The following is an 18,231-nucleotide window of genomic DNA, read 5'->3' on the forward strand; positions in this document are numbered from 1 at the left end:
GGATCCTAAATTCGAAGGCTTCTCCATACCAGCCATCCCTAAGACGGGTAATGCTGAGGATTTAAAATTGTGCCCGGTCCGTGCCATTAGAAAATACCTTGAAAGAACGGCTCATCTCCGGCCAGGCATCAAGAGCCTCTTCGTCTCCACGGGTGTTACTAAGAAACAAGTATCCAAGAACACCATTTCCTTCTGGTTGAGACAAGTTATTGCCAGGGCCTACAAGGAAGAAGATCTGGCCGTGCCAGGCGTCCCCAGACCTCATGACATCAGGGCTCTGAGCACGTCCTTAGCCTTTGAGAAAAACATGGCAGTGGGTCAGATCCTTCGGGCAGGTACCTGGTCTAACCAGTCGACTTTTACTGCCCATTACCTCAAGGACTACTCGAGGAAGTCCTTAGACGGGTTCTCCATTGGGACAGTCATCTCCGCTCTCCAAGTGATTTAACGGTGAAAGCCCCAGGCTCAATCGCGGATAGCAAACTGGGAGACACAGGTTCGTTTCCTTTCATCCTATTCCCAGTTTTCCCTATCCTCATCGGAGATAACCCTCTTGTACCATTGGATAACACGTTCTCCGCAACTACGTTACTGGATGCAACATCACAAGAAGTTTTTCAAAGGGTGAGTACTTAGACACTAACGTGAGCTCTTTGTGTAGTTACCCTCTCGTCCGTTTTCTAGTATGTACCGTTATACCTAGGCCTCTTGGCTTCCGCTTACTGGGTCTGTAGGTCAGAAAAGCACTCCCGCCTCCTAAAGTGTAAGTCTCCTAAGAAAGTAGTTCGAGGTAAGTATTCGTGTTAGAACAAATAAAAAATTTTAAGTAATTTTTATTTTTCCTAACATACTTACCGAGAACTACTTTCGGGTAATGGCCCTCCCTTCCTTCCCCGAGTGCCTCTCTGCCCTTGCGAGTATTGTGCTGCATCATAGAACTTACTGGCGTGAACGACCCAAGGAGACCTCGACCTAGCGCAAAGCCTACCCTCGGGGCACATTCTCTAATGCCCGAGGTAGGCCTTCATAGAAAACGGGTTTTAGGGTATCCTACACAAAACTCTGGTCGGTAGAGAGGAGATTACAGGTAACTCCTAAGAAAGTAGTTCTCGGTAAGTATGTTAGGAAAAATAAAAATTACTTGAAATTTTTGATATTTGCTGTACTTGGGAGTTATAAGGGCATTCATGGTTTGAGTCTTGTAGACTTTTAAATTTGGCAAAATGATCTTTGGGTAACATCATTCTTGTTTTAACTTGTTGAACATTGGAAATGTAAACATTTGCAATTATTTGATAAGGGGATGGGTTGGATGAATGTGATTTTAAAGGTAATTAATGAGGATGCATCTTTATATACATACATATATATACCATGGCACTTCCCCCAATTTTGGGGGGTAGCTGACATCAACAAAGAAACAAAAACAAAAAGGGGACCTCTACTCTCTACGTTCCTCCCAGCCTAACAAGGGACTCAACCGAGTTCAGCTGGTACTGCTAGGGTGTCACAGCCCACCCTCCCACATTATCCACCATAGATGAAGCTTCATAATGCTGAATCCCCTACTGCTGCTACCTCCGTGGTCATTTAAGGCATCTGAGGCAGCAGCAGGGCCTACCGGAACTGCGTCACAATCGCTCGCCATTCATTCCTATTTCTAGCACGCTCTCTTGCCTCGCTCACATCTATCCTCCTATCACCCAGAGCTTCCTTCACTCCATCCATCCACCCAAACCTTGGCCTTCCTCTCGTACTTCTCCCATCAACTCTTGCATTCATCACCTTCTTTAGCAGACATCCATTTTCCATTCTCTCAACATGGCCAAACCACCTCAACACATTCATATCCACTCTAGCTGCTAACTCATTTCTTACATCCGTTCTCACTCTCACCACTTCGTTCCTAACCCTATCTACTCGAGATACACCAGTCATACTCCTTAGACACTTCATCTCAAACACATTCAATTTCTGTCTCTCCATCACTTTCATTCCCCACAACTCCGATCCATACATCACAGTTGGTACAATCACTTTCTCATACAGAACTCTCTTTACATTCATGCCCAACCCTCTATTTTTTACTACTCCCTTAACTGCCCCCAACACTTTGCAACCTTCATTCACTCTCTGACGTACATCTGCTTCCACTCCACCATTTGCTGCAACAACAGACCCCAAGTACTTAAACTGATCCACCTCCTCAAGTAACTCTCCATTCAACATGACATTCAACCTTGCACCACCTTCCCTTCTCGTACATCTCATAACCTTACTCTTACCCACATTAACTCTCAACTTCCTTCTCTCACACACTTCCAAATTCTGTCACTAATCGTCCAAGCTTCTCTTCTGTGTCTGCAACCAGTACAGTATCATCCGCAAACAACAACTGATTTACCTCCCATTCATGGTCATTCTCGTCTACCAGTTTTAATCCTCGTCCAAGCACTCGAGCATTCACCTCTCTCACCACTCCATCAACATACAAGTTAAACAACCACGGCGACATCACACATCCCTGTCTCAGCCCCACTCTCACCGGAAACCAATCACTAACTTCATTTCCTATCCTAACACATGCTTTACTACCTTTGTAGAAACTTTTCACTGCTTGCAACAACCTTCCACCAACTCCATATAACCTCATCACATTCCACATTGCTTCCCTATCAACTCTATCATACGCTTTCTCCAGATCCATAAACGCAACATACACCTCCTTACCTTTTGCTAAATATTTCTCGCATATCTGCCTAACTGTAAAAAATCTGATTCATACAACCCCTACCTCTTCTAAAACCACCCTGTATTTCTAAGATTGCATTCTCTGTTTTATCCTTGATCCTATTAATCAGTACTCTACCATACACTTTTCCAACTACGCTTAACAAACTAATAACTCTTGAATTATAACACTCATGCACATCTCCCTTACCCTTATATAGTCGTACAATACATGCACAAACCCAATCTACTGGTACCATTGACAACACAAAACACATATTAAACAATCTCACCAACCATTCAAGTACAGTCACACCCCCCTCCTTCAACATCTCAGCTCTCACACCATCCATACCAGATGCTTTTCCTACTCTCTTTTCAACTAGTGCTCTCCTCACTTCATCTATTGTAATCTCTCTCTCATTCTCATCTCCCATCACTGGCACCTCAACACCTGCTACAGCAATTATATCTGCCTCCCTAGTATCCTCAACATTCAGTAAACTTTCAAAATATTCCGCCCATCTTTTCCTTGCCTCCTCTCCTTTTAACAACCTTCCATTTCCATCTTTCACTGTCTCTTCCATTCTTGAGCCAGCCTTCCTTACTCTCTTCACTTCTTTCCAAAACCTCTTCTTATTCTCTTCATATGAATGACCTAATCCCTGACTCCACCTCAGGTCAGCTGCCCTCTTTGCCTTTATATATATTATTTTAAAGATTTGTCGACACGAATTTGTCTTATGGATTGATTATTCTTATATTTCAGGAAATTCTGGTTTTGGTACCTCAACGCTCTTTGGTGCCCAGAACCAGCAGAAACCAGGTTTGAGCTTTGGAACTCCTGGTTTTGGAACAACTAGTACCATGGGTCAGGGTTTGGGCACAAGCACAGGTGTAGGTCTCTTCAACCAGGGGACATCAAACGCTGGCGGTATGACAATGGGATGTCTTGGTACTAGTACAGGTATGTAAAAATTTTTTTTTCTTTATGCTTTTGTGCTTTTTGTATTGATTAGCGGGCTGCAGTCTATTATAATGCTTAGACTTACTAGATGGTTATGAACCCGGTCCCGCTAACCCACAGCTAAATGATTGTCTCCATTGGAACACCCAAGTTTTGGGCACCACCCCTTGTTTTGGTCCTGAACAAGGGGACCCAATTATCTATATGTACTGTACTTCATGTGAGATTTTTGTCATTATTACATTACCTTTAAAAACTAAGATCTATTTTATATCAATACTGAGAAATCTAAGTCTGGTTGATAAAGAAGTACGCTAAGCAAATTAAAGAATAGAATTTATTTTTGTATATACATACATACATATACCAAGGCACTTCCTCCCAGCCTAACAAGGGACTCAACCGAGTTCAGCTGGTACTGCTAGGGTGCCACAGCCCACCCTCCCACATTATCCACCACAGATGAAGCTTCATAATGCTGAATCCCCTACTGCTGCTACCTCCGCGGTCATCTAAGGCATAGAAGGCAGCAGCAGGGCCTACCGGAACTGCGTCACAATCGCTCGCCATTCATTCCTATTTCTAGCATGCTCTCTTGCCTCGCTCACATCTATCCTCCTATCACCCAGAGCTTCCTTCACTCCATCCATCCACCCAAACCTTGGCCTTCCTCTCGTACTTCTCCCATCAACTCTTGCATTCATCACCTTCTTTAGCAGACAGCCATTTTCCATTCTCTCAACATGGCCAAACCACCTCAACACATTCATATCCACTCTAGCTGCTAACTCATTTCTTACACCCGTTCTCACTCTCACCACTTCGTTCCTAACCCTAGCTACTCGAGATACACCAGCCATACTCCTTAGACACTTCATCTCAAACACATTCAATTTCTGTCTCTCCATCACTTTCATTCCCCACAACTCCGATCCATACATCACAGTTGGTACAATCACTTTCTCATATAGAACTCTCTTTACATTCATGCCCCACTCTCTATTTTTTACTACTCCCTTAACTGCCCCCAACACTTTGCAACCTTCATTCACTCTCTGACGTACATCTGCTTCCACTCCACCATTTGCTGCAACAACAGACCCCAAATACTTAAACTGATCCACCTCCTCAATTAACTCTCCATTCAACATGACATTCAACCTTGCACCACCTTTCCTTCTCGTACATCTCATAACCTTACTCTTACCCACATTAACTCTCAACTTCCTTCTCTCACACACACACTTCCAAATTCTGTCACTAATCATCCAAGCTTCTCTTCTGTGTCTGCAACCAGTACAGTATCATCCGCAAACAAAAACTGATTTACCTCCCATTCATGGTCATTCTCGTCTACCAGTTTTAATCCTCGTCCAAGCACTCGAGCATTCACCTCTCTCACCACTCCATCAACATACAATTTAAACAACCACGGTGACATCACACATCCCTGTCTCAGCCCCACTCTCACCGGAAACCAATCACTCATTTCATTTCCTATCCTAACACATGCTTTACTACCTTTGTAGAAACTTTTCACTGCTTGCAACAACCTTCCACCAACTCCATATAACCTCATCACATTCCACATTGCTTCCCTATCAACTCTTATCATACGCTTTCTCCAGATCCATAAACGCAACATACACCTCCTTACCTTTTGCTAAATATTTCTCGCATATCTGCCAAACTGTAAAAATCTGATTCATACAACCCTTACCTCTTCTAAAACCACCCTGTATTTCTAAGATTGCATTCTGTATTTTATCCTTGATCCTATTATTATTATTATTATTATTACTATTCAAGCTACAACCCTAGTTGGAAAAGCAAGATGCTATAAGCCCAGGGGCTCCAACAGGGAAAAATAGCCCAGTGAGGAAAGGAAATAAGGAAATAAATAAATGAAGAGATCAAATTAACAATAAATCATTCTAAAATAAGTAACAACGTCAAAACAGACATGTCATATATAAACTATTAACAACATCAAAAACAAATATGTCATAAATAAACTATAAAAAGACTCATGTCCGCCTGGTCAACAAAAAAGCATTTGCTCCAACTTTGAACTTTTGAAGTTCTACTGATTCAACCACCCGATTAGGAAGATCATTCCACAACTTGGTCACAGCTGGAATAAAACTTCTAGAGTACTGCGTAGTATTGAGCCTCGTGATGGAGAAGGCCTGGCTATTAGAATTAACTGCCTGCCTAGTATTACGAACAGGATAGAATTGTCCAGGGAGATCTGAATGTAAAGGATGGTCAGAGTTATGAAAAATCTTATGCAACAAGCATAATGAACTAATTGAACGACGGTGCCAGAGATTAATATCTAGATCAGGAATAAGAAATTTAATAGACCGCAAGTTTCTGTCCAACAAATTAAGATGAGAATCAGCAGCTGAAGACCAGACAAGAGAACAATACTCAAAACAAGGTAGAATGAAAGAATTAAAACACTTCTTCAGAATAGATTGATCACTGAAAATCTTGAAAAACTTTCTCAATAAGCCTATTTTTTGTGCAATTGAAGAAGACACAGACCTTATATGTTTCTCAAAAGTAAATTTACTGTCGAGAATCACACCTAAAATTTTGAAAGAGTCATACATATTTAAAGAAACATTATCAATACTGAGATCCGGATGTTGAGGAGCCACCGTCCTTGACCTACTTACAATCATACTTTGAGTTTTGTTAGGATTCAACTTCATACCCCATAATTTGCACCATGCACTAATTCTAGCTAAATCTCTATTAAGGGATTCACCAACCCCAGATCTACATTCAGGGGATGGAATTGATGCAAAGAGAGTAGCATCATCTGCATATGCAACAAGCTTGTTTTCTAGGCCAAACCACATGTCATGTGTATATAGTATGAAAAGTAATAGGCCAAGAACACTACCCTGTGGAACACCGGATATCACATTCCTATAATCACTATGGTGCCCATCAACAACAACTCTTTGAGATCTATTACTTAAAAAATCAATAATAATGCTAAGAAACGACCCACCCACTCCCAACTGTTTCAGTTTGAAAACCAGGGCCTCATGATTAACACGGTCAAAGGCAGCACAAAAATCAAGGCCAATCATACGAACTTCCCGACCACAATCAAGGGATTTCTGTACAGCATTGGAGATTGTGAGAAGGGCATCACATGCTCCAAGGCCTTTACGAAAACCAAATTGCAAACTAGGGAGTAGATGATTACCTTCAGCAAACCTAATAAGACGTTTTGCCAGAAGACGTTCAAAAACTTTAGATAATATGGCAGTTATGGAAATTGGGCGGTAATCAGTGGGATTTGAGCTACCACAAACACATTTACATATTAATCATTACTCTACCATACACTTTTCCAACTACGCTTAACAAACTAATACCTCTTGAATTACAACACTCATGCACATCTCCCTTACCCTTATATAGTGGTACAATACATGCACAAACCCAATCTACTGGTACCATTGACAACACAAAACACATATTAAACAATCTCACCAACCATTCAAGTACAGTCACACCCCCCTCTTTCAACATCTCGGCTCTCACACCATCCATACCAGATGCTTTTCCTACTCTCGTTTCATCTAGTGCTCTCCTCACTTCATCTATTGTAATCTCTCTCTCATTCTTATCTCCCATCACTGGCACCTCAACACCTGCAACAGTAAATTAAAAGAATAAACTTAATGTGTTATATTGGGAAAAAATAAGTTAGTAATTACAGGTGGGTTTCAGATCCACTTATTAATCCATTTGGCTTGCTTGCCAATAACCCACTCACACATGAACGTTCAGTATTCTGGGTTGAATGTACAGTACAAGATATAAATATATGAAATTATTCCAATGATAACTCAAAACCCTCATCTGTGCCTTTATGCAGTTTTACTCTTTATGGTGAATATATGTAAATCCCATGGAATTGAAACCTGCTATATCCTTGACTTTCATCCCAAAAATGTTTCGGTAATGGAGCATTTATACCTAGTTCAACTATTACATTAATTAAAATCTTTGTTTCAAAGCAATGTATAAAATTACAGGCTGTGTTTGGATCAAACATTACAGATCTTTCCCCAAAATATTGTCAATTGCATCAATATATGCCTAATAAAATAAAAAAAAAAATGTATTACTGTAGAGCATCACAACTGATAATGCCGATTTTCAAGGAAACTTCTCATTGAAAGATATCTGCAGATATTCCTCTCAAATGTATATTCAGTCCCTTTTTTTTTCTTTGCTTCTCTCAAAGGCTATGAAAATGCTCTAACCCAAAGCAGGACAACACCGAATTCACATTGAAGACTACCACAAGTGACTCCCCTACCTTCACAAGAATGTTCTTTCTCTTATAACAGGGTTAACCGAGTCTAAGAACCACCTTTCTCTTATAACTGGGTTAACCGAGTCTAAGAACCACCTTTCCCTTATAACTGGGTTAACCGAGTCTAAGAACCACCTTTCCCTTATAACTGGGTTAACCGAGTCTAAGAACCACCTTTCCCTTATAACAGGGTTAACCGAGTCTAAGAACCACCTTTCCCTTATAACAGGGTTAACCGAGTCTAAGAACCACCTTTCCCTTATAACAGGGTTAACCGAGTCTAAGAACCACCTTTCTCTTATAACAGGGTTAACTGAGTCTAAAAACCACCTTTCTCTTATAACAGGGTTAACTGAGTCTAAAAACCACCTTTCTCTTATGACAGGGTTAACCGAGTCTAAAAACCACCTTTCTCTTATAACAGGGTTAACCGAGTCTAAAAACCACCTTTCTCTTATAACAGGGTTAACTGAGTCTAAAAACCACCTTTCTCTTATAACAGGGTTAACCGAGTCTTAAAAACCACCTTTCTCTTATGACAGGGTTAACCGAGTCTAAAAACCACCTTTCTCTTATAACAGGGTTAACCGAGTCTAAAAACCACCTTTCTCTTCTAACAGGGTTAACTGAGTCTAAAAACCACCTTTCTCTTATAACAGGGTTAACCGAGTCTAAAAACCACCTTTCTCTTATAACAGGGTTAACCGAGTCTAAAAACCACCTTTCTCTTATAACAGGGTTAACCGAGTCTAAAAACCACCTTTCTCTTATAACAGGGTTAACCGAGTCTAAAAACCACCTTTCTCTTATAACAGGGTTAACCGAGTCTAAAAACCACCTTTCTCTTATGACAGGGTTAACCGAGTCTAAAAACCACCTTTCTCTTATAACAGGGTTAACCGAGTCTAAAAACCACCTTTCTCTTATAACAGGGTTAACTGAGTCTAAAAACCACCTTTCTCTTATAACAGGGTTAACCGAGTCTAAAAACCACCTTTCTCTTATAACAGGGTTAACCGAGTCTAAAAACCACCTTTCTCTTATAACAGGGTTAACTGAGTCTAAAAACCACCTTTCTCTTATAACAGGGTTAACCGAGTCTAAAAACCACCTTTCTCTTCTAACAGGGTTAACCGAGTCTAAAAACCACCTTTCTCTTATAACAGGGTTAACCGAGTCTAAAAACCACCTTTCTCTTATAACAGGGTTAACTGAGTCTAAAAACCACCTTTCTCTTATAACAGGGTTAACCGAGTCTAAAAACCACCTTTCTCTTCTAACAGGGTTAACCGAGTCTAAAAACCACCTTTCTCTTATAACAGGGTTAACCGAGTCTAAAAACCACCTTTCTCTTATAACAGGGTTAACTGAGTCTAAAAACCACCTTTCTCTTATAACAGGGTTAACTGAGTCTAAAAACCACCTTTCTCTTATGACAGGGTTAACCGAGTCTAAAAACCACCTTTCTCTTATAACAGGGTTAACCGAGTCTAAAAACCACCTTTCTCTTATAACAGGGTTAACTGAGTCTAAAAACCACCTTTCTCTTATAACAGGGTTAACTGAGTCTAAAAACCACCTTTCTCTTATGACAGGGTTAACCGAGTCTAAAAACCACCTTTCTCTTATAACAGGGTTAACCGAGTCTAAAAACCACCTTTCTCTTATAACAGGGTTAACTGAGTCTAAAAACCACCTTTCTCTTATAACAGGGTTAACTGAGTCTAAAAACCACCTTTCTCTTATGACAGGGTTAACCGAGTCTAAAAACCACCTTTCTCTTATAACAGGGTTAACCGAGTCTAAAAACCACCTTTCTCTTATAACAGGGTTAACTGAGTCTAAAAACCACCTTTCTCTTATGACAGGGTTAACCGAGTCTAAAAACCACCTTTCTCTTATAACAGGGTTAACCGAGTCTAAAAACCACCTTTCTCTTATAACAGGGTTAACTGAGTCTAAAAACCACCTTTCTCTTATAACAGGGTTAACTGAGTCTAAAAACCACCTTTCTCTTATAACAGGGTTAACCGAGTCTAAAAACCACCTTTCTCTTATAACAGGGTTAACCGAGTCTAAAAACCACCTTTCTCTTATAACAGGGTTAACTGAGTCTAAAAACCACCTTTCTCTTATAACAGGGTTAACTGAGTCTAAAAACCACCTTTCTCTTATAACAGGGTTAACCGAGTCTAAAAACCACCTTTCTCTTATAACAGGGTTAACCGAGTCTAAAAACCACCTTTCTCTTATAACAGGGTTAACCGAGTCTAAAAACCACCTTTCTCTTATAACAGGGTTAACCGAGTCTAAAAACCACCTTTCTCTTCTAACAGGGTTAACCGAGTCTAAAAACCACCTTTTCCTTATAACAGGGTTAACCGAGTCTAAAAACCACCTTTCTCTTCTAACAGGGTTAACCGAGTCTAAAAACCACCTTTCTCTTATAACAGGGTTAACCGAGTCTAAAAACCACCTTTCTCTTCTAACAGGGTTAACCGAGTCTAAAAACCACCTTTCTCTTATAACAGGGTTAACCGAGTCTAAAAACCACCTTTTCCTTATAACAGGGTTAACCGAGTCTAAAAACCACCTTTCTCTTATAACAGGGTTAACCGAGTCTAAAAACCACCTTTCTCTTATGACAGGGTTAACCGAGTCTAAGAACCACCTTTCTCTTATAACTGGGTTAACCGAGTCTAAAAACCACCTTTCTCTTATAACAGGGTTAACTGAGTCTAAAAACCACCTTTCTCTTATAACAGGGTTAACTGAGTCTAAAAACCACCTTTCTCTTATAACAGGGTTAACCGAGTCTAAAAACCACCTTTCTCTTATGACAGGGTTAACCGAGTCTAAAAACCACCTTTTCCTTATAACAGGGTTAACCGAGTCTAAAAACCACCTTTCTCTTATAACAGGGTTAACCGAGTCTAAAAACCACCTTTCTCTTATAACAGGGTTAACCGAGTCTAAAAACCACCTTTTCCTTATAACAGGGTTAACCGAGTCTAAAAACCACCTTTCTCTTATGACAGGGTTAACCGAGTCTAAAAACCACCTTTCTCTTATAACAGGGTTAACCGAGTCTAAAAACCACCTTTCTCTTATAACAGGGTTAACTGAGTCTAAAAACCACCTTTCTCTTATAACAGGGTTAACCGAGTCTAAAAACCACCTTTCTCTTATAACAGGGTTAACCGAGTCTAAAAACCACCTTTCTCTTATAACAGGGTTAACCGAGTCTAAAAACCACCTTTCTCTTATAACAGGGTTAACTGAGTCTAAAAACCACCTTTCTCTTATAACAGGGTTAACCGAGTCTAAAAACCACCTTTCTCTTATGACAGGGTTAACCGAGTCTAAAAACCACCTTTCTCTTATAACAGGGTTAACCGAGTCTAAAAACCACCTTTCTCTTATAACAGGGTTAACTGAGTCTAAAAACCACCTTTCTCTTATAACAGGGTTAACCGAGTCTAAAAACCACCTTTCTCTTCTAACAGGGTTAACCGAGTCTAAAAACCACCTTTCTCTTATAACAGGGTTAACCGAGTCTAAAAACCACCTTTCTCTTATAACAGGGTTAACTGAGTCTAAAAACCACCTTTCTCTTATAACAGGGTTAACCGAGTCTAAAAACCACCTTTCTCTTCTAACAGGGTTAACCGAGTCTAAAAACCACCTTTCTCTTATAACAGGGTTAACCGAGTCTAAAAACCACCTTTCTCTTATAACAGGGTTAACTGAGTCTAAAAACCACCTTTCTCTTATAACAGGGTTAACTGAGTCTAAAAACCACCTTTCTCTTATAACAGGGTTAACCGAGTCTAAAAACCACCTTTCTCTTATAACAGGGTTAACTGAGTCTAAAAACCACCTTTCTCTTATAACAGGGTTAACTGAGTCTAAAAACCACCTTTCTCTTATGACAGGGTTAACCGAGTCTAAAAACCACCTTTCTCTTATAACAGGGTTAACCGAGTCTAAAAACCACCTTTCTCTTATAACAGGGTTAACTGAGTCTAAAAACCACCTTTCTCTTATAACAGGGTTAACTGAGTCTAAAAACCACCTTTCTCTTATGACAGGGTTAACCGAGTCTAAAAACCACCTTTCTCTTATAACAGGGTTAACCGAGTCTAAAAACCACCTTTCTCTTATAACAGGGTTAACTGAGTCTAAAAACCACCTTTCTCTTATAACAGGGTTAACTGAGTCTAAAAACCACCTTTCTCTTATGACAGGGTTAACCGAGTCTAAAAACCACCTTTCTCTTATAACAGGGTTAACCGAGTCTAAAAACCACCTTTCTCTTATAACAGGGTTAACTGAGTCTAAAAACCACCTTTCTCTTATGACAGGGTTAACCGAGTCTAAAAACCACCTTTCTCTTATAACAGGGTTAACCGAGTCTAAAAACCACCTTTCTCTTATAACAGGGTTAACTGAGTCTAAAAACCACCTTTCTCTTATAACAGGGTTAACTGAGTCTAAAAACCACCTTTCTCTTATAACAGGGTTAACCGAGTCTAAAAACCACCTTTCTCTTATAACAGGGTTAACCGAGTCTAAAAACCACCTTTCTCTTATAACAGGGTTAACTGAGTCTAAAAACCACCTTTCTCTTATAACAGGGTTAACTGAGTCTAAAAACCACCTTTCTCTTATAACAGGGTTAACCGAGTCTAAAAACCACCTTTCTCTTATAACAGGGTTAACCGAGTCTAAAAACCACCTTTCTCTTATAACAGGGTTAACCGAGTCTAAAAACCACCTTTCTCTTATAACAGGGTTAACCGAGTCTAAAAACCACCTTTCTCTTATAACAGGGTTAACCGAGTCTAAAAACCACCTTTCTCTTCTAACAGGGTTAACCGAGTCTAAAAACCACCTTTTCCTTATAACAGGGTTAACCGAGTCTAAAAACCACCTTTCTCTTCTAACAGGGTTAACCGAGTCTAAAAACCACCTTTCTCTTATAACAGGGTTAACCGAGTCTAAAAACCACCTTTCTCTTCTAACAGGGTTAACCGAGTCTAAAAACCACCTTTCTCTTATAACAGGGTTAACCGAGTCTAAAAACCACCTTTTCCTTATAACAGGGTTAACCGAGTCTAAAAACCACCTTTCTCTTATAACAGGGTTAACCGAGTCTAAAAACCACCTTTCTCTTATAACAGGGTTAACCGAGTCTAAAAACCACCTTTTCCTTATAACAGGGTTAACCGAGTCTAAAAACCACCTTTCTCTTATAACAGGGTTAACCGAGTCTAAAAACCACCTTTCTCTTATAACAGGGTTAACCGAGTCTAAAAACCACCTTTCTCTTATAACAGGGTTAACCGAGTCTAAAAACCACTCAAAACAGTCAAAGACAATGTTCCGGGGGAATAAGGATTGTTGTAGCCTATTGGAAATGTCCCTGTCTGGTGATCTACCGGATTATAGTTGGAGACCTGGTCAAACTTTATATGTCCTTATAGTGTCTATAACCTTACCGTCCTTGTGAGCTAAGGATGGTACAGTAGTTTTGGGGGAGCACACGAGTCTACCTTCCGAGTAATCATCTGCCATTGCCTGACCCTCCCTGGTCTGTGCTTTGGTGGAGAGGGGCCATGGACACTAATCATGTATGTATGGTCAGTCTCTAGGGCCATTGTCATTCTCCTTTGCCTCTGCCATTCATGAGCGACCTCTGAACCTTCAGACCTTGAAAAGGTCCTTAGGCATGCCAGTTCTCAGAGAAGACTATAGAATACTGTACTGTATATAAACTGGGCTTACATTAGTACACTCTATTGGCCAAGCCTGCCCATTAAAAAACCCTGCTGGGTGTAGGCCATTTCACAAACCTGAAACAAAAAATGGGGTGACGAGACAATCCAGAGATTGACGAAGTACACAAAATGTACAGTAAAAATAAATCGCTAATAAATATATAAATGGATTATTTTGATACTAACTTTTGGCTGTTATAGTATGGGTTTATAATTTTTGTTTTGTCTGTAACAGTATTAGGATAATGAATATTCCCTCGGGTTTATAGCGTCCTGCTTTTCCAACTATGGTTGTAGCTTAAGTAATAATAATTATACTGTAATAGTAATAATAACCTTGGCAAATACTAAGCTTAATGGTGATGAAAGGTGAATTGAAATGATCGTCGTCGGCGCCCACTCGTGTCCGAGTATTGGGTTCTGTCGTTAGCCATCAGCCTCCTATCTATGGGGTGGGTGCTTATGCCTGATGTGGCTGTTAAGTCCTAGTCTGTGGTGGAAGAGTCGCGGACAGTGTTCACAAGGGAGGGTAGGTGGTGGGCGGGGCTGTTCTGATCGCTCTCTCCTTCTTCTCCTCCTAGCCTCCTCATTTTGTCTCCTCCTCTCCTCGAAGTCCACGGTGCCATGGTGTACTGTACTCCTCCAGGTTTTCCTGTCCCTGGCTGTTTCTTCCCATGAGGAAGGATCGATGTCAGTTAGAGCCAGGGTGCGCTTTAGTTGATCTTTATAGCGCATTTTCGGGGCTCCTCGTGGTCTGGTGCCCTGGGTCAGTTCTCCGTAGAATATTTTCTTCGGGAGCCTAGATGGCTCCATCCTATGCACGTGTCCCATCCAGCGGAGGCGGTGGTTGATGATGGTGGCCTCCACGCTGGACAGCTAGGCACGTTCTAAGACTTCAATGTTGGTGGTGTGGCTCTCCCAGGGGATTTTCAAGATCTGCCTCAGTTTCATTTGTTGGAAGCGTTCTAGGTTTTTAAGATCGTTACTATATAGCGTCCATGTTTCACATGCATACAGGAGCGTGGAGAGGACTACTGCCCTGAACACCATTATTTTGGTGGTCATTGTCAGTGCGTGGTTGTTAAATACGCGGCGGTTGAGTCGGCCAAAGGCGGAGTGGGCTGCCCTGATCCTGTTCTCCACGACCTTTTTGCTTGTGGGAGCTGATGTTAGGATGCTCCCTAGGTAGGAGAACTGGTCCACCTGTTCTAACGGTTGGTCTTTCACTGTGGTATTGAAGTTGGGGAGCATCAGTCATGGTGGATGTTGGACGAGGGTCTTGGTTTTGTCTGAGTTGACTTGCATCCCAAAGCGTTCATAGGCAGAGTTGTATGCATCAGCTAACGACTGCAGGTCCTCTGCCGTCTGACCTGGGGTGGCATTGTCTTCAGCATACTGCAGTTCTCGCACTGCACACAAGGTGGTCTTGGTTCTGGCGCGGAGTCTAGCGAGGTTGAAAGCGCCTCCATCCATGCGGAAACGTAGGTCGACTGAGGGTGTGTCTGGGGGAATCTCGTTGAGCATTGCTGCGGTGTATAGCGAGAAACACATCGGGGCCAGAATACAGCCCTGCTTCAGGCCGCCGTTGATGGGGAATGGGTCTGAAAGAGAGTTCTGGTGGCAGACTCTCCCAACCATTCCGTCATGGAGGGCACGCACCAGCTTGACAAAATCGGGTGGGCAGCCATATCTTTTGAGGACAGCCCACATGGCAGGTCGAGGTACTTTGTCGAAGGCCTTTTTCAAATCCCAGAAGATGAACATTATGGGCTGTTGTTGTTCGAGGCTCTTCTCTTGTAGTTGTCGCGCACAAAAGATCATGTCTATGGTCCCGCGGGAAGGTCGAAAGCCGCACTGGGACTCTGGCAAGACGTCTTCTGCGAGAATAAGGAGGCGGTCAAGGAGAATCCGAGCGAAAATCTTACTCGCGATGCTTAGTAGTGATATTCCCCGGTAATTGTTACAGCTCTCCCTGTCTCCCTTCTTGAAGATGGTAGTGATGTTTGCATCGCGGAAGTCACTGGGGGGGGGGTCTTGGTCTCCCATATTTTCAGTATAAGGAGCATCAAACGGTTCCTCAAGCCGGGGTCACCGTGAGTGAGGAGCTCCAACGGGATGTTGTCTGGCCCTGGGGCTTTGCCGGGCTTCATGCGCTGCAGGGCCTTGTTGAAGTCATGGATGGAGGGTGGTAGTGCCATCCAGTGACGGACGGGATGCTGCGGGGTCATTCGCAGGAGATCGTCTGGGGTGTCTGCTTGGTCATTGAGGAGGTTCTCAAAGTGAGACCTCCTCCTGGCCAGGATGCCCTCGCTGTCGGTGATGGTCGTGGCCCCATCCGCGTCCTTCAGGCTGCCCACTGATGACCGCGTGGGACCGAATATTTCTTTTGTTGCTGCATAGAAGCTGCGCAGGTCACGTTGGTCAGCGAAACTCTGTATTTCTGCAGCTTTTCTTTGCCACCAGGTGTTCTGGGCTTCACGGATACCTCTTTGGCAACCAGCTTCAGCCACCTTGTGAGCACATTTGTTAGCTGCTGTTGGTTGGTTTTCCAAAGTCAGGCGTGCTTGTCGTTTGGTTTCAATGAGAAGAGAGATGGTAGCATCATTCTCATCAAACCAATCCTGCCGTTTCTTGGTGGTGAAGCCTAGTGTTTCCTCCGCGGCACGGGCCATGGCGTTTCTGAGGGTGGTCCAGTGGTGCTCAACAGTGGCCTGACCCACAGGGTCTGCGAGGTATTGTTCGCAGGCCTCCTTGTAGTTCTGTGCCACCTGTGGGTTGCGGAGCTTACTACAATCAAAGCGTTGGTGTGGTACGCTGTCAGGTGCCCTTCTGGGTGGTCGTAGGGTCGTCACGGAGAGTCGGGAGATGAGGAGTCTGTGGTCCGTCCAGCAGTCGTCCGCTCCGGGCATGGATCGGGTGATGCGGACGTCTCCTCGGTCTCTGGCTCTGGTCAGGACGTAGTCCAGGGTATGCCAGTGTTTAGACCGTGGGTGTCTCCATGTGGTCTTTTGTCGCTTTGGTAACTGGAAGATGGTGTTGGTTACCACAAGTTGGTGTTCTGCACACAGACCCAGTAGGAGTTGGCCATTGGCGTTGCAATTTCCAATGCCATGGCGGCCGATGATTCCCTCCCACAGGCGATGGTCTTTGCCTACTCGGGCATTAAAGTCGCCAAGCACAACGAGCTTGTCATTGGCGGGCACTGCCTGGATGGTGCGGTCGAGCTGGGTGTAGAAGGCAGCTTTGTTATCATCGGTTGAGGTCATAGTCGGGGCGTAGACAGAGATCAGGGTGAGATGTCTGTCCCGCGTGATGGGGATGCGGACAGTCATCAGGCGCTCACTGATGGCCTTGGGAGCGAGGTTGTGCTGCTGCACTAGCTGGGAACGGATGGCGAAGCCGACACCGTGGATGCGAGGCTCCTCTAGGGCCTTGCCTTTCCAGAAGATGGTGTAGCCTGTTCCAGCTTCCCTGATGTTGCCCTCATCTGGTAGTCTGGTCTCGTTAAGAGCCGCCACATCAACATTGAAGCGGGCTAGCTCCTTGCAGACGAGGGCTGTACGTCGTTCCGGGCGGTTGGTGTTCGTCACGTCTTGAAGGGTGCGGATGTTCCACGCACCTAAGGTTAATATTTTTTTCTTGTTATTTCGACCGCATTAGTGGGATGTCCGCCAGCCGCGGTGAGCTGACCAGACGGGTTTGCCGTGTCCGATGTTTACCCCACCTTTTCTAGGGGCCTCCCCATGTGGGTTGGGCTGCGATGTCCTCAATAGGCCAGCCCAGTCACAAGTCCAGCTGCCGAACTCTGGTGTCACGGCACCGTCACCAGAGAGCGACTGAATCTTAGACTCGCCGCCTGAGTGCAGTCGTGGGCTAAGGGCTTCCAGCTATCCAGGCCTGCCCCCTTCACCCACAGTGCTGTCGCCTCAGGACTTGCTGGTGGTGGTGATGATGATGATGGTGAGAAAGAGATGAAGAAGGGTGGAGGAAACGACAGAATGCCAGTAGCTAGGTACACTATATTGTTTTGGGTGGTCGTGGCTTTGCAACGGCCACGCACACACACTTGGCCCACATCATTTTCACCGCGGCTCAAGACATATGAGACAGGCGGCTTCTCCGATGTTGGTTGCATCGGGCTGCCGGGTTCTTGTTATGTCAAGGCCCGCCTTGTTGCCTGCCCGACAGGCATTGCCCTCTTCCGCCGGTGCTGGGAAGCTCCGCTGTTGGGGTCTTGTTTGGTTTGATTTTGGAGTTTTCCTTCTCCTAGCCTTTGCCTATATTAAAATAAAGGAGAAGGCCTATAGGGGTCCAGTCTTGGTCTGGTCTCTCAGAACTGGCCTTAGCGGTATGGTTGAGCCTGCCAGGGTGGATAAACTACCCCTCCGCCATTGCCCAGCCCATCA

The 18,231-nt window shown here is 43.3% G+C and overlaps 1 protein-coding gene across 5 annotated transcripts in view; it reads left to right on the forward strand.

The window, feature by feature from the left end:
* LOC137647330 (nuclear pore complex protein Nup98-Nup96-like) overlaps positions 1 to 18,231 on the forward strand; it is a 180,651-nt gene that overhangs the window by 47,012 nt on the left and 115,408 nt on the right. For all 5 annotated transcript variants that reach the window (XM_068380746.1, XM_068380749.1, XM_068380733.1 and 2 more), the window contains exon 9: positions 3,500 to 3,697. In XM_068380746.1, the coding sequence (XP_068236847.1) occupies positions 3,500 to 3,697 (198 nt within the window). The remainder of the gene's footprint in view (positions 1 to 3,499; positions 3,698 to 18,231) is intronic.

The sequence above is a fragment of the Palaemon carinicauda genome, chromosome 1 (genome assembly GCF_036898095.1).
Source record: "Palaemon carinicauda isolate YSFRI2023 chromosome 1, ASM3689809v2, whole genome shotgun sequence".
In the NCBI taxonomy this organism is placed as follows: Eukaryota; Metazoa; Arthropoda; class Malacostraca; order Decapoda; family Palaemonidae; genus Palaemon; species Palaemon carinicauda.